The sequence below is a fragment of the Chenopodium album genome, chromosome 11 (assembly GCF_948465745.1).
Source record: "Chenopodium album chromosome 11, dcCheAlbu1.1, whole genome shotgun sequence".
Classification (NCBI taxonomy): Eukaryota; Viridiplantae; Streptophyta; class Magnoliopsida; order Caryophyllales; family Amaranthaceae; genus Chenopodium; species Chenopodium album.
Window position 1 is genome coordinate 47,084,676 of NC_137844.1, and position 17,082 is coordinate 47,101,757.

General features: G+C 35.1%; 1 protein-coding gene across 1 annotated transcript; it reads right to left on the minus strand.

The window, feature by feature from the left end:
• Positions 1 to 1,519: 1,519 nt before the first annotated feature.
• On the minus strand, positions 1,520 to 14,825 carry LOC145567633 (uncharacterized). The gene is made up of 24 exons (XM_081626959.1): positions 14,612 to 14,825; positions 14,040 to 14,167; positions 13,569 to 13,653; positions 11,905 to 11,958; positions 9,751 to 9,842; positions 9,546 to 9,649; positions 9,086 to 9,161; positions 6,929 to 7,382; positions 5,875 to 6,213; positions 5,594 to 5,785; positions 5,380 to 5,478; positions 5,217 to 5,289; positions 4,998 to 5,125; positions 4,554 to 4,842; positions 4,238 to 4,464; positions 4,035 to 4,159; positions 3,449 to 3,563; positions 3,261 to 3,316; positions 3,068 to 3,158; positions 2,792 to 2,969; positions 2,653 to 2,706; positions 2,438 to 2,553; positions 2,212 to 2,274; positions 1,520 to 2,050 (listed from the first exon to the last, which is right to left on the minus strand). Exons 1-24 carry the CDS (start codon positions 14,675 to 14,677, stop codon positions 1,937 to 1,939), a joined length of 3,318 nt encoding a protein of 1,105 aa, XP_081483085.1. The 5' UTR covers positions 14,678 to 14,825; the 3' UTR covers positions 1,520 to 1,936.
• Positions 14,826 to 17,082: the final 2,257 nt, after the last annotated feature.

Sequence of the window (17,082 nt, forward strand, 5' to 3'; positions counted from 1 at the left end):
TTTTAGCTAATTTTAGGGTAACATTTTGCCCTTTTTTTGGGTAACTTTAAACATAATACAATTTTTATATAAATAGACAACAAGAAAAGTTTAATAAAGGTAATTTCATTACATTCAATCTCTAATAATTGATTTTTAGTCATTTAAAATGTGGTTCTTTACTAATAAAATGTAGATAATTTTTATTTGTATTGGGTTACTTTTATGCATATTGGAGTAACTTTTATTCATTTCAGGGGTAATTTTTACTCCTTTTAGGGTAACTTTATAACGGATGTACAATATTTTATTGTACATCCGATTTTTTTAAAAGTTTGTCAATATAATTTATGAGTACTTGTTAGAATCGTCTCAAAACATAGTTTCTATTTATCAACTTTTTATAATTTATACTTCCTCCGTTTTTTTATAGTTGCAACAGTTTGACTTTTACGCTATTTATGTGTTACCTTTTGACTAACTTTGACAGTTTATACTTAAGTTAAAATATAGTCATGTAGCATCTTATTAGATTCGTCTCGATTTATAGAATTTTAATATCAAAATTTTATAATTTTTAGATGTTGGTAATTAAAGATATTAACGATTGAAAACATGCATCGACAAGCGTGAAAAGAGAAGTGTTGCAACTAAAAAAACAGAGGAAGTACTTATTAAGAATTAAAGATATCATTAGTCAAAGTTGTGCATTGGCACGTATGCCAGCCAAACCGGGGTGCTTAAATAAAAATAGAAGGAGTAATATTTTCAGGAATTACAATGTAGATTACAAACTTTCAATTCACCTTAAAAGCTCCCACTCCAAACTCACAAACTCTGTAAGTATTTAGATCTATATTTGAGGTTCTCTCTCTACATTTTCCCCCACTTTCCCCCCTAAACAATGACGACTATGAGCATATATACCCCTGAGCGTAAATAAAACATTTAGGAATCATATAACGCATGGCAAGAATCAAGAAACTACAATACATTGCGCGAACGCGTAAAATCTACTATCTCCAAGCCGCAGACACACCTTATCTTGCACAAATGCGCAAAACATAGTAGACTTGATAGCAATTTGTAAAATGATCATAACTTTGTCACTCCTTGTCCAAAACAAGCTTATGACCAGTTGTTAGAAAGCTATTGAGAAAAACTATCAACTTCAACTCGAATCATCTCAAAATCATCTCTAGATTTTGAGATATTCTCATTCGAAGTCAGCCCTTTGCCACCCATCATTGCTATACACCAAGCAATAACCCATAGCTTAAACTCCTAAAATATGCATTCTTATGCCTTGAACCATTCTCCACGCTTTGCCAAACCCAACAATTATTACGAAACGGAGGGAGTACTTACTTTCCTCGTCATAGAGTGCACAGGATACTCATATGTTGTTGGGTTTTACTTCAAAGGGAAAGCAAAGTGATCTGCTATAAGCCAGTAAAAATGGAAGGTGCATCTCCTTCCACTCATACAGAATATAGATTAATGCCTTAGAGATGCCCAGAGCAAAACGTAACAAAAGTCCTTCCCGGAAATTTCACAGATTGTGTTATTTTGCTCTTATAGATATCAAATATTCGAGCTTAATGCTCACGAACAGATAAAACTTTACATCAAACTCGAGTGAATTTTCACCACTTCCTCATCCCAAACTTCAAATAAAAAAATGGCATTATACATATCTGCAAAAATGGACACTGTATACAATAATTGTACACTTGCTTGGAACCAATCCAAACATAATGGAAACCTGTACAAACATCTACCTCACTCAATTATAAGTTGCAAGGTTCTGAACGTGCGGTTTCATCCTTCCAAGTATCCTCTTGCAACCACAGATAGCTTCATCAATCCAAATATCCTCTTGCAATCCACAGACACAGACTAAACATCACACCGCAGTGAAGAAATTAAGCATATAAATAAGGTTGGTGTTTCAACTTTATATCTTCCACCATTTCTTTTTCCTACTTTCCATTGTCTTCACAAGCTCATTAGCCATCGATGCAAAATTTTCAGCTTCATAACGCAGATCTTCAGATCTTTGGTTGATTCTCTGATCACAAGGATAAGCAGAACTTATTCATGAATTCACAAATTGCTAAATAAGATGCATCACAAAACTAGAGCCAAGTGTGTGAGACAGCAGGGCATTTGAAAGAAACATATCTTCAGCTACAACTTTGATCTTGTTAAAACGGTCTAATTTAATATTACCTCGAGTTTCTCCTGGCGTTCTAAAAGCTTGTTTCTTGCACGTTCAGCTGCTGCAGATGCATACTGAAAAAAATATCCATTAGAAAGCGCAAACTTGGATATATATATTTATAGCACCTTCACAAGATACACTTAGAGTAACAAAGGAAAAGGAGACCGAGGCTCCCATATTGGCTGCGAAGAGGAGGAAAAGAGATCCAAAGTGAAATGAAATCTAATTAATTACCTCAGTTCCCTTATATGCTGCCATAATTTCTTCAGGTGTTCTAGTTCTGGGTTTAGGGTTATCAGAAGCACCCTCAAATAATCTGTCTTTCTCTGACTTAGTTGTTTTTTCCTTTGCTGAAATGCCAATGCAAGCATATGGTTTTAGAGGAAGTACAGGAGAAACAGGACCAAGGATATGAGTAAATGTCTAATCTTCATAGAGTTCAAGATTACCTTGGTGGGATGAAGTTGAAGACACCATAACTGGTTCATCAATTTCAATGTCATCTGATTCAGAAGCAAAGGTATATTAATCAGTAGAAACCAAAAGAGAAATTAAGAATGCAGCGTTCTCATTAAAAGGGGCTAGCACCTATGTCAAGCTCCTCTTCCTTTTCTTCTACAGTGGTTATAGATGAATCAGGAACAACAGGCCTTGAAAAAACTTCCCGTAACTTATACAAGTTACCAGGAGGATTGTCTATGGCATTATTTGATTTTTCCTTTTTAAAGCCCTTCACAATGTCACCAATGATGCCTGTAGGAGGAGCCTATCACACACAAAGTCATTACACTTCAAAGAAAGGTATTATGTGAATACTAACATGAAGATCGAGACAATAAATACCATATAGCTAGTGAATCTCACCTGTTTCTTTTGTTTCATCGAGACGGAAATAGCTGCATCAGCAGCAGCAGCCACAACTTTATCATGAAGCGAAGGCAAAAACTCCAAAAACCTAAAATTTCAACAAAGTAAATACTTGGTTAACATCTTCTAACGAAAGATAAATACGAAGTATTAGAAAATTGCAGATACAATTAACTACTAAAGGCAGAACCTTGTCTCAAATTCAGAAGTAGACAAAGAGAGGAATGCCAACTCACTTCCATTTGCCTGCAATTATAAGAAGATTAGACTTCTGAGTCAGTGAATCATTGTTTAGAAAGTAGCTATAAGTGGTCAGGTGATTAATGAACACTTTTCAAAACTAGTGTGTTATGAGTTTATGACACAGAAACATGTTACCAGACAAATTAGTCCATGGTCTGTACAACTCGCCAGCTTCATATTTGGCCTCATATTCCACCTTAGAACTGAAATTAAGGAGCTTTCTGTGAGTAGCTCCAAATCAGGAAACGACCTGCAGAGTCAATGCATGAAAAGGCCATGAAGCATGCATTCCAAGGCTCAAAGCCTACAAACATCATTGTGTGTTAGAGATATGAGATATCGGAAAATATATGTGTGATATATTTTCCGTAGATATCATTAAGAGAATAATATATTTAGGTTTATTTATGTCAAGCTATTATTTAGAGAATATATCTTTAGGATTTATGGTTATGCTAGTATATATTTTAGGAAGATTGTTTCTATCTTATGAGCTTAGGTTTTGTATAAACCTTTGTATTCTAAAATATATACTAGCATAACCATAAATCATTAAATCCTAAAGATATATTCTCTAAATAATATCTTGACATAAATAAACCTAAATATATTATTCTCTTAATGATATCTACGGAAAATATATCACACATATATTTTCCGATATCTCATATCTCTAACATTGTGTCATGTAACTTTGAGCTAGTTCTTTTTGGTTTTTTACCTGACTTCAAGGTCCCCAGACTGGTAGACCAAGATAAGACCAACAACCTTGTCATCTTTTTTGAAAATGGAAGTCCAAGAACATGGTTTTGCAAGTTTCACCTTAGAAATTGGTTTGTCTTCGCCCTAGATACAACAGCATGTAAGCCTATACACAGTGAATTGAATGATATCTACAAAGAAATCAGAAGCCTATTGTGTTACCTGCATTATGGATTTGGTATGATATAAACGTAATGTGTTTTCACAGCAAAGCAATAGTACAGAATCCAGCAACCTTTCTCCATCCATGGAGAGATGTCCAGCTCCAGTGTCTTTCAAGTCACCTCTTTTTGAAGAAACATCTTGCTTAGACTCATCGACGATATTGGTTTCCTTATTTGACTGATCATGGTGCTCCGATGATGATGCAGACATGAAACAACTGCCTTCTAAAATGCAAAACCAAGTTTAACAACAAAGCCCAAACAGAAAAAAAGGCATAAATAAACCATTATTTTGTTGAATGTTTATGACTTGCCTAAGACATACATACTGACTGCTTGTTCCTTCAAATGCAATGGCCGGGAGCTGATAGGACTGCCAGTCTGACAATCAACAACACTAACTTTTGCATCCTGGGTTACGGCAAACAACAACTCTTTTCCAGGCTGTTCCATATTCTCTGTCCCTAAATGCTTTGGGCCTCTGCTATAGCCATGAGCATCTGAAAATTCTTTTGAAATAATTGAAACTACTGGAAAACTAGAGTTGGCTACAGAATCTGTTGAAAACAAAACTGACAGCAAGATCATATCAAGAACTGCTACCTGAAAGATAGGGCATAAAGAGAGTAAGTTGGATCATCAAGCAAACTAAAACAGTAAGTGGGGGGAAGGAACTATTAGTAAAAGAAATGGCATCCATTTAACTAAACTGTACTTTACTTGACGAATCAAACACAAAGTAAAAAGAATCTACGGACATGACTAGTTTCAAATCCCACAGCAAGTTTGGCTCCAGAAGCAGAAAATTGAAGTGACTGCACTGAAGAATTCACCAAAGAGAAAACAGCTCTGCATTGAGGGCCCTTCTGTAATGGTACATCATAGACTGCAGATAACATAAAACCTTGTGAGTTATGGTTAAGAAGATCAAGATATCAATCTATAAATACATTGCTTACATGATATACACTACATACCACTACGTTCAGAATGACTAATCCAGTGAAGCTTTGTTCCCCCAGCTTCATTATTGAGACTGTATACACGGACCTAAAACAACATGATTGAAAAGTGAAATTCAAACATAGATGTGGATTGTTGCTAACAAGTCATCTTAAAAACAAGAGAAGCAATTATCACCTCACCACAGTGAGTGCCAACAGCCAAATTCATCATTGATGCACAAAATTCTATCTTCGTAACAGAAACATTTGAACCAGCATTAGCTACACCATGCACCTGCAAATAATTAATGATATCTTTGAATAAAACAACAATGACCAAGGTTCATCATCAACATACTCAAGCTGATAAATGCATACATCATCAAGTTTGATGGAACATGAACACTAACCTGACCTTCTATAACGGAAACGAGTGGAAATATCGGATTAGTGGCATCCCAAATTCGGACAGATCCATCTTGGTAGCCAGCTATGTAGATAATTTTCTGAGCATTTTCTTCATCAGAGGTTATTTCCCTTTGTAAACCCCCAGTCAATGGCCACTTACTCCCTTCAGCTAGGTTCGAAGAAACTGTAGCCATCTAAAATTGAAAGCAAAAAAAGAAATACATCAGGAAAGAATCTGAGAGACTATCTTAATGACCACTTTACACTGAAAGCCACATTGTACCTCTGAAAGCCACTTTGCCAAATTCCCATCAGAAGGTTGCAAGCTCATTTTTGCAATGGTCATTAGAGGATCAGAAATGGGTATTACCACAGGCGACTCTGTACCAGATACAGATGATTTTTTCTCTGACTGAGAAAGTAAAGCAGACAAATTCTCCGTACAATAAAACTGCAACTTGCCTGGCCTAGTCAATACAAAAAGGCCATCAAAGTTGCTCTTCACTGTTGTCTCTAGAGATGATGATGTAACCATATCCGCAAAGGCCCCAATGAGGGAAAAGTCCACACGACGAACACTTTTTAGCATCTCCATGCCAGGAGACCATTGAAGACTCACTACCTGTCACAACCCACAACTGTACAAGAATGAGCAAAGCCAAGCAAACCCCTATTCCAAAAAGAGGAGAATATATAAATAAAAATAAAATTAAAAAAAAACATCATAGTTCATAACTAGACTCCCAAACATACATCATACATGCGATCTAATAAATTCAAAAGATGGTCTCCATACCAAGACTCCCAACCACACATGCAAACCAAAGAAAGTACAAAACAAATGGCTTGAACACAACACCCCAATTTCTTTTAGAAGCTATCTTGTTTCAGCATCACAAAAATTTGTAGTCCAAAAGCAATAAGCAAAAACTGATGCACAACGAAATGTAACGAGTCCTTAAGATAGAAGAACCAATTCAAGAATCCAGAGTTGCAAATGTGCGATACCATGATATTTGCAAGTTCACTTACAGCTTCAGGAAAAATGATGAGCAACTAGCAGTCAAATAGAAATTTGAATAATCTAGTAGCACAGGAGTACTGAACTAGATTATGTATCCCAAAGAGTATAAGGTATCCAAGGCTATCCAAACACATTGCCGGAGAGGATGTTTTAAAGCCGTAAGCTCATAGGTCAGAGCAGTATAGCACACAATCTACTAAGTAATATTCTACTCGTACTATAACATGGGCAACAAAAGGAAGATAATACACAAACATACTGCCATTCAGATAAGGAAACCAAAAAAGTGAAATAAATAATTCAATTTACCAACCGTTATAACTTCTTCAGATCCTATTTCACAGCCACCATACACAAAAAGTTGGCCACCACAGCTGTTTTGAGATATAGTGCTTTCACCCCAGCACAAAAAAATGACAGGAAGTCTCTTTTCAGCTGAGGATAATTGAAGCTTCACAACATCATCACATGATACACCAGCATTTTTACTTTTCAAGAAAGAACCTCTTGGTATGTTCCATAGCAAAATGTCTCCATCAATATATCCTACAGCAAGCATTGAGCCAACTGAAGATGCCCAACAGAGAGCACTAATTTCTTTCTCGTTCATATGTTCCATATCTTCTAGTGGATCCGCAGCTAAGTTACTTGGAGATTCAGATAAATGATCTTTTATACGCAAATCATTGTCACCTTTTAAGACTATAACCTTAGATTCAAGAACATCCCATAATACAAATAACCCATACTGATAAGCAATCAGTAATCTGCAAAATAACCACAGTGAAAACAACCATCAGGTACATTCCAAAATATGTCCAGAGTGCAGCAGATTGAATGAAAATTCAGTTAAAAAAAATACTACGTAGTAATTGATGAGAGAAAAGAAGGCGTGGAAAGTAAGTTGGAATTGTGGAGACAGACTTTGGAGTCATGTGTGGCTTGAAGGTGAGCAGAAGTAAGATGGAGTATTTGGAATGTAAGTTTAGAGGTGTGAGAAAACAGTGAGGCAGAGGTGATCACCTTGGATCGGAAGATTGTCCAAGGTTCTGAGGCCTTTTGATACCTGGGGAAAGGATAGAGAATTGGATGGAGATGTAGCTCATAGGATTAAAGCGGGTGGTTGAAGTGGAAGAGTGCGGCGGGTTTTTTATGTGATCCCGGCATGCCCCATAAATATAAAGGGACTTTCTACTGAATGGCAATAAGGCCTGCTTTGTTAAATTGTTATATGGTACAGAATGTTGGGTAAGCATTTCCACGTACATAAGATGAATGTGGCGGAGATGTGTATGTTGTGATGGATGTATGGCTATACAAGAAAGGATTGGTTGACGAATGAGATGATTAGGAAGAAAGAAGGGGTTACATCGATTGAGTACAAGATGAGGGAGAATCGCTTAAGATGGTTTGGCAATATAAGTAGGAGACCAAGTGACGCTCCGGCAAAGAGGCTTCAAGAATTGCAAAGTGTTGGGATTGTGAGAGGTAAGGGAAGACCTAAGAAAACTTGGAAGAGGGTGATTGAGAGTGACATGAGTGCTTTGGGGATTGAGGAAAATATGGTGTTGGATAGGGCGGTGTGGGGGGAGAAAATTCACGTCAACGACGTGTCATAATTATATATATACTTTTTAAATTTTTTTTAGAATTTACTTTTATTACTTTATCCCTCTAGTGTTTTATGAATTATATTGATTTCCTTTGCTAAAGTTTTCTCAAACCTTTGTGTTTATTTTATTCCAACGTTTTAACCATTCCTTTAAATTTTTTTATTTTATTTTATTCTTGGTTCTCTTTTAAAACTCCCTAAAACTTAATCCAAAATTTTCAACTAATTATCTTGTTATGTCCTTTCCTTTATATCTTACGGTTCCTTATGACGATTCATGTTAGCCGACCCCAAATCATTTTGGGAATAAGGCTTTGTTGATGTTGTAGTAGTAATCTTTTGGGAAATTCCACACAATGTACCCATTTTTGGGGATTTTGATATAGTGCGCAATACATTTTATAACTCAAATGATGTTCCTAGTCTTGACAACAATTTATACAGAAACTTTTCAAATATTCAAGTAACTTTTTTTCCGACTACCTTCAATCTCTCATTCTCTCCCAACAAGCATGATGATACTATCAGATAGCTGCATGGCTTATAGGAGGCGCAGGTAAAAGATTTCTCTTTTTTTCTGTTCAATTAGTTCAAGAATTATCTTTCTATCCTAGCATTATAAGTTGCCTTTAAAAGGTTATAATGAACTTTCAGAGGAAGAAAGAGGATACAGACTGTTAGATATGATGTGCACAAGTAAATCAATCTCAATGAAGAAGTTAATAAAAGGATACCACATGGATGTGGTCAATATGAAGGGCACCATATAATTTTTTAACAAAATCCTATCCACCATACAAAAAAGTCCAAAACACAATTTCCCCATATGGGTTTTCCCTAAGTTGAGGAATGACTTGCCTGTTGCCAGAGCTAGAAGGTTGAGGGAGAACTCCAACAACAGATTGATCATTAGGGAATGAGATGCCCGTCTTTTCTGCAAAGCAAGCAACATGGCTTTAAAGTTGCTTCAAACACAAAAAAAATCAATGAAAGCAGTGCAATACATCTCAAGACAAGTTACAAGGTAATTTAGCTTAGTTAACTAGAATAGATCATGCACACCAGATCCAACATTTAACTGACTAAACAAAATTCATTTGCACTTCCAACATGAAGAGACTAGAACACGGCCTAGTATGCTAAATTGCTAATTGAAAATGTAAAACTTAATAAAAAAAAAATGTCCTAAGAAAATGTTTGGTAATCTGGCAATTCATGCCCCAATCTAATATGTCAAACCACTCTACCAGGACAGTTCTATCACTCAAGAAGCAAAATGAAAATTAATAAAATGTGAGAAGATAAGACTAAAAATCACCAGAGATATAATCAGGAGAGATATGATACGGCATATTTACAAGTTTTTCATCTTCGGTACCATACTGCAACACAGACGCCATACCATGCTCGTCCCCAACAAACCTACGCGGTGGATCATGACAAAGATTCATAAAAAATTGAATACTAGTGCTAAAATAGCGCATGTCATAAAAATGTTTTATAGGTCAGTGTTGGTGCTATACATGAATGGGGAACCTGAAATTACGGAAAAAGCAGTGATATTAGACTCCCATTGCAAACTACATGTAATGCACCTGCTCTCCAAATTCCAAACCTGAAAATGAAGGCACCATGTATTATAGCATTTCTAAAATAAGTTATGCTATATGCAGGTTTGTAACGAATCAAAGCAAGCCACATGTGCTTATACAAACAATACCCAGCAGAGGAAAGGACACCTCTGAGCACTATCTCAACCAAGGTGCTGAGGCACAACCACACCAAGCAACAGCAACTTAAAGCTGCAGCCCTTAGTTGGCAATTGGGATAATGACAAAGGGGTAGTAAAGTTAGTAATTAAAGCTGTACTATTTGGCTAAGTAGTATAAATAGGTAGAGAGGAGGAGGAGGAGGAGAAGGAAGGTAGGCAGAAATTTGGTGTGAAACTTTTGGAGAGTTATGGCCTAAAGCCATTATTGGAGAGTTGTGAGCTAAACTAACTTTCGAAGATTGATAGCCTTAAGCTATTACTTATCTTTTGTAAACCGTCCCCCCATTATCGATTAACCTAAAAGCTTTCTTCTTTCTTTATTAGTTTGCTAGCTAAAATCAGAAATCATTGTTGTTACGTTGATTTTGCTGGGTGACCGAACTCAGTACATTACAAGGTTTTACATACCTGATACAGCATGAAGATTGCAGAAAGGCTCATTAACTCCTCAACATTTAGCCAGAATGTTGTACAGTGATGTCAGAGGCCTAGTTTTCAAGGTTAACCAGTGTATCCTACTCCCTTGTCCCTCTTTACTTTCTCCTTTGGATTTTTTCACACAATTGAAGGAATTTGGGACATAACATGATTAAAAAGTAATTGTTGTCTTTTTTTTTTATAGTTAATCGAGAGAGAGAGAGATTGCATTTAAGTCATTTTGGAACTTAGAGAGTATTGATGGTGCTTGTGATTTTATTCATAGTGGACACATTTTCAGGGAAAATTTGAGGATACTTGTGTCATTAAAATTTTCCAATGAGGGCATAATGGGAATAATTTATGGCCATATAAGAAAATGGGAAGCACATTTTGGGACACAAAAAATGGAAATGGGAAAAGTAAAGAGGAACGGAGGGTTAGTCTCAAAATGATTTGGGGTCGGCTAACATGAATCGTCATAAGGTATCGCCGGATATAGAAAAAGGGATGTAACAAGGTAGTCAGTTGAAAGAGTTTGAAAAAAAGGTGTGTAAAGTGAGAAAATTTGGTATTAACTAAAAACCATCAATTACTAGACAAAGTAGGAATTGATGAAGTTGAATTTAAGAAAAAGGATTTTAAATTTAGAAAAGAGAATCTTTCCCTAATTCAAAATCCTATTGCTTTCAAAGAATTGATATCCATAAGAAGGTTATGAGCTTGAGTTTCAGGCTCATTAACTTCATATTAAAGAGCTATGATATGACTTCCTTTAAAATGTTTAGATTTTGTTGCTTATCAAAGAGTTAGAGAGGCTAAATGGTTTTAGCAGAAGCAAAAGAAGGATATCTTTACTAGAATAGAAACTCAAACTTTCCATAATACATCAAACATGTTATATTTCAAAATTATTACGTCTCGAGCTAAATTCAAAGTTCCAAGGATTATGCGTTAGAATCATTCAAAATATTTCAGAACTCATTCCTCTATGGCACATGTATCCAGAGTTAAATGGTTAAACACAGTTTCTCTTAATATTGTTTAATTTCTAATGTCCAAGTGTGTTTATCAACAGAACGAAAAAAAAAAAAAAAAAAAAAAAAAAAAAAAAAAAGGAGATTTTTCTTACAGCTTCAATTTAGATAAAGCCAAAGGACCTACTCCACCTGTAACTTATCACATGCTAAATGGCCAATCCACACCCTAATTGGTGGCTTGGTGCATATCAAGTGACTATGACTCAGCATGTCATTGATATGGATGTGCGAATTTGCCAACAAAGCAATATTGCAGCAACTCACCTAATATCGTCCATCATCTTAATAATCTATCTGTTAAAAGGGTGAAAAAATACTCGAGTAGTCACCCCCTATCAGCTTGCACAGACTAATAAGGTGTACACACTCACAATTTCCCAATTAAGATCCAGAAAAATCTTGAAAATAATAGACAATGAAATTAACATGAAGAGATGATGAGAACTCACCTGAATTTCATTATCGTTCAAGATGCCAACCAAATAGCCTTGGTTTTGCATAAACTGTCAAAAAGAGAGAAAAGGATGAGGATTTCCGGCCAATTTACAGAATCCACTAATAGTGATCATCAACTGTCTTAATATCTAACCACACCTTCCGGGCAACATGCATTCAAATATAATTATTTTTAATAGAAATTCCAGGCAAAGCTTTACAAAAAAGAAATAAAAAAGTTAATAATCTGTTCAAAATTTGGGGTGTTAACATTACTATGATTTAATAATTCAAATAAATTTGGTAATAATTAAAAACATCAACTCGTTAAGGTCCATAAGAAACCTAAGGGGTTGCCAAACCTTGTCTATCACATCTTAACAGGTAAAAGTTGACGCTTGCAATAAGGTTCAAACTCGTTAAAGTCCCTTGTTGCCTTATATCTGCGGTGTTATTGGACTTGTCCTTAGACTCCTAACATTATTTTTGACACCTCAAGATAAGTACATTTCTGCTTTGATGATGTGTCGGTTTGGCAGTCTTTTTTACTCTTAAGACTTAAATAGAATCTTGTTCAGTAGTAATTCTCTCGAGACACAATTTGTCCTTAAATTTGGTTCGTGATTTTCAAATGTCTTATATATGGCAGAAATACAGCTGGGAAAAGCATCATCTTTTGTTAGACAGCATCTAGAATTTATAATTATTAAAAAATTATATTGTCTTATTTATATGACTTAATGATCTACAGAGTATATATTAGGTACACCTTTTATGTAAAATTTCGCACTAACATCTATGACAATAATATTTTTACATTAGCAGTGAGCTAATAGATGAAAAAAGGGGTGAAAAAAAACAGAGCTCTATTCAAGTTACATGATGGCTTGTTTGGGAACACAGATTTCATTTGAAAATCTGGATTTGGCCCAAATAACATGTTTGGCAAATCAAGGATTTTAATTCTGCATTTGGGCCAAATTCCAACCCATCTAAAAATAAGACCAAAATCAGAATTTCAAAATGACACCTCAAACCTTGTCATTTCAAATTCTAATCTAACCTTCCACACATCTCTCTCTTCGACAACCTCCACATCCATGGTTTCTCTCTCCTCACTTTTGGTTGTTGTATTTTTCTCTCTCCTTTTCTATTTCTGACTATCCATCAGCCGCCGCCGCCGTCGCCACAATCGACCCCCAAAACACATCATTATTTGAACAAATCTTGTTGTTTACAAGATTATTTTGCTCGATTGAAGCAAGATTCAGGTTTTATAAAGCTGTAGTTTCATCTAAAGTAAGCTACGTTTTCATTAATTTGGAAGTTAAATTCATGATTTCCATTTTAATAATCAAATTAGGGAAAAAATTAGGGTTTACAATCTTAAGTAAAAGCTTTGATTATGGATTCACATAAAACAGTCAAACTGTAATTTCATAATAATAAAAATAGAACGCTGTTATTAAAATTAAATAGCATAATTTTTTTTTTATTTTTTTTTTTTTTTTGAAGAAATTGACGATATTTTGAAATCCAGAAATTGAAATCCTACTATTTTCCAAACATATATTTTGGAATTAAATTATAAGAATTCAAATTCTGAAATTGAAATCTTTCATTTGAAATGAATTGTGTATATCCAAACACAACCTGATTGAATTTTCAGTCAAAGTACCTCCAAATTTTTGTAAGGCATCTCTCTTGGAGACATAAGGAGAGCTTCAATATTATATCCTCCAATCACTTTTATCCTACCATCACTGCATGAAACACAATAAAACAGTTGTGTTAATGTTCATATAAAGAAGAAAGCCCTGAACAGAAGAGAAAAAGCCAGCCAAATCAGTATTCTGTATTCATAGAAAACAAAAATTGTCCCCAATAGCCGGTAGGCGCATCAAAAATTAGCAACCTACCTTGTCCTACATTGTACTCCCTATTTTCACATTTGATTGTCTCCACACCAATTCTCATGAATAAATTTTTTAACATGGTATAATTTCCAAGACCAAAGTTGATTAATATACAAACTACTCTATCACCCCATACTCAAACAACTTACTCCACAATCCACATAAGAATTAATTAACACAATAAATGGGATCATAATTATAGAGCAAAGTAATGGTAAAGTTGGAAAACTCACAGTGTTCCAACAGCCAACAACTGTTGAATTGGATCAATAGCTAGAATCGATGCAGTACTAGGAATACCAAAGTGAATTCGAATATGCGGATCCAAGTCCGTCGGCTTAAGATTTCCATGTGGTAAATCCTGCTGCATTGTCAACCATGATTCTTAATTTCAACAACAATATATCATTCATCCATACACAAGCCTTCCCAATACATTTACATGCTCAATTTTCAGCAATGTCTCGAATATGACTTTGAAGGATTAATCTTTTATTCTTCAACTCATAATAATAACAATAATAATGCATTTTTTAAAAGGGGTAATGGGAATAATTAGAAAGTATGAATGAAAAATAGAAATAGAGAAAATTTTAAAAAAAAATAAACGGATACCCAGATTAAATTGAAAAATATCTCAAAAACAAAAACAAAAAATAAAAAAATAAAAAAAATAAATAATAATTGAGCTAATTCATCAGCATCGGAGAGAAATTTTCATTAATTTATTAATTTTAGCAAGCAAAAATGAAAATTGAAATAAAAATGAGAGCTGAAATTATTTTTTTAAAAAAAAATGGTGTACCTGATGATGATGATGATGATGATGATGATGATGAGTGGCTTTCTGTAACAAGCGTTTAGCGAACATTGTATTGAAGGAGAATCGGGATTGGAAAATGATAAAGGAAAGATTGAAAAATTAAGAAAGGAAAATTGGAAAATTTGAATTTTGAGAAATTTGGGGGATTGAAATACTTTTGAGTGTGTGTTTGTTCAAGTCAAGCAACTAATTAATTATGTTTGGTGTATTTTGGCGTTGATTGGATTGCTTTGTTTTTTTTTTTTTTTTTGGTCGGACTTTTTTTTTGAGTTAGCACAATAAATGAACCCTTAATTATTGATTTTTTCACCTTTTGAGTACTCAAATTTTCTTTTTTATCGTTCGGGTATTCTGGCCTAATTTTCGGGCAAAAAAATTAAATCAGCCAAACAATCGAGTACGCTTAGTTAAAAATTGAGTACCTTGGGTTATAATAGTTGAAGGCTGGTCTCGAGACCAGGTAAATATTTATGGTCTTTCGTTCAGAATGAATATTTAGTATAACAAAAATGAACATTTTCTAGCTGAACATATTTTAAAATAAATTTGTATTTCTCAATAATTAAATATTCATTTTCATGCAGTATGATGTTTATTCTTAATAAATAAATGTTCATTTATATAATATTAGATGTATATTTTTTTTCAGTGTCATAGTTGTTGGGTTTCAGTGAGTCCGACCCACCGTGGGAAGAAACCCGACCCCAAAACCAAACTCACAATAATTATAACCATAATGCATAATTAAAATAAACAACAAGATTAAGAAAGAGATTAATACATTTGTCGCGTGCTTTGCTCACTTAATTGAGCTCTTACTTCGAAAGCCCTTTAGCTCCGCTCACACGGAGACCTCCTTCGAAGTCCACCCGCAACGAGAGCACCGAACTCGGTCTATTGCCTTGGAGTTAGCAAGGCCCGACCTCAAAACCCGAGTAATTAGTGTTCAAAGGTTTTCACATTGTGATACCTTTTTCAACACTTACTCAAGTGAAGAATCCCAACACCCAAGGTTGGTATTTATAGGCAAAGGCTCTCAAAATTCCCATCATCTTTCCATGTGGGAGATTTTGATTTTATTCATTTCATTTTAAATCTAAAATAAAATAAATAAGCAAGCTACTAATAAATCAACAAATGTCAAGCTCACATGAGAGGTTAGGTGAGGACCATTTGGAGAAGGGGGGACCAAACTTGCTCCCCACTCCTCTCCTAAAAACCGCCACCTTACACCACTCACTCTCTCTTGATAGCCGCCACATGGCAGCCCCACTTGGGCACCAAGGCACCCAAGTGGGCTGCCATGCCCTTGCTGCCATACACTCGGTCAGCAGGCCACGCACTTGCGTGCGGGCTGCTTGGCCGAGGCCCAGCTGCTAGCAAGCACGCAAGGCCAGCAGCCATGCTGCTGCGGGCTGGCGTGCTTAGCGTGCTGGCCCTTGCGGCTGGCTGCTGCGGCATGGCTTGCTAGCCAATGCACGCACATGGCTGCGGCAACCATGCTAACATAGGCGCGCTAGCACGCACTAGCCAGCCATAGGCTCGGCTTGGTGCGTATGCTAGACTATATGCCCCTAGCACTCGGTTTGCTTGGGGCATTCCGATGCTAGGGGTATTTTGGGAATTTGTTGATTTATTAGTTTTTCTCGTCTCGTCTTTTATCATTTTCTACTCGACTTCCAACGCTCCAAGCTCGAATTTCCGACGTCTAAATATTAATTACTCGGGCGACTCATTAATTCCTTCCGAATTAATTCGTCGCTTCGGTTCGCTAGTTGCTTGGGTGTGACCCGAAGGGTTCAGTCAAGATTAAGCTGTAATATCAATTATTCATTAATATTACTGATCGGAAGCGGCCTCCACCCAGGCATTCCGATCACTTGACCTCACTGAATAATTAGCTTTCTAATAATTCCGAACCCTCTATCGGAATAATACACTTGTTCGAAGGACACCATTCATTTCAATAGTCTCTTTATTTTATCTTATATTATAAATGTTTATTTTTATATGTTGCAATGTTCAATTACTAAATGAACATTTACTTACACGAAAGTGTACAAAATAACATGTGCACTTTTTATTGCATAGATGTTAAACAATAATATTAAAGAGACTATGAAATGATATGTTTATTATTTACAATTGAAATGTTCAGTTATATATAGATGTACAATCTTTTTTTCAGTTTCATAGTCTCTTTATTTTATATATTATAAATGTTCATTTTTATATATTGCACTGTTCAATTACTAAATGTTCATTTTTTTTTCTAATAAATGTTCATTCTTTTTCTAGTAAATGTTCATTTTTTTTCTAGTAAATAAACTTAAACAAGGAATATACTCATAATCAACCGTAAAGAAAGGATAAAAAAAACACACACAAAATTAATCAATAAAAATAAAAAAAATAAATAAAAAAATAACTACATTGAATCAAAAAAGCAATAA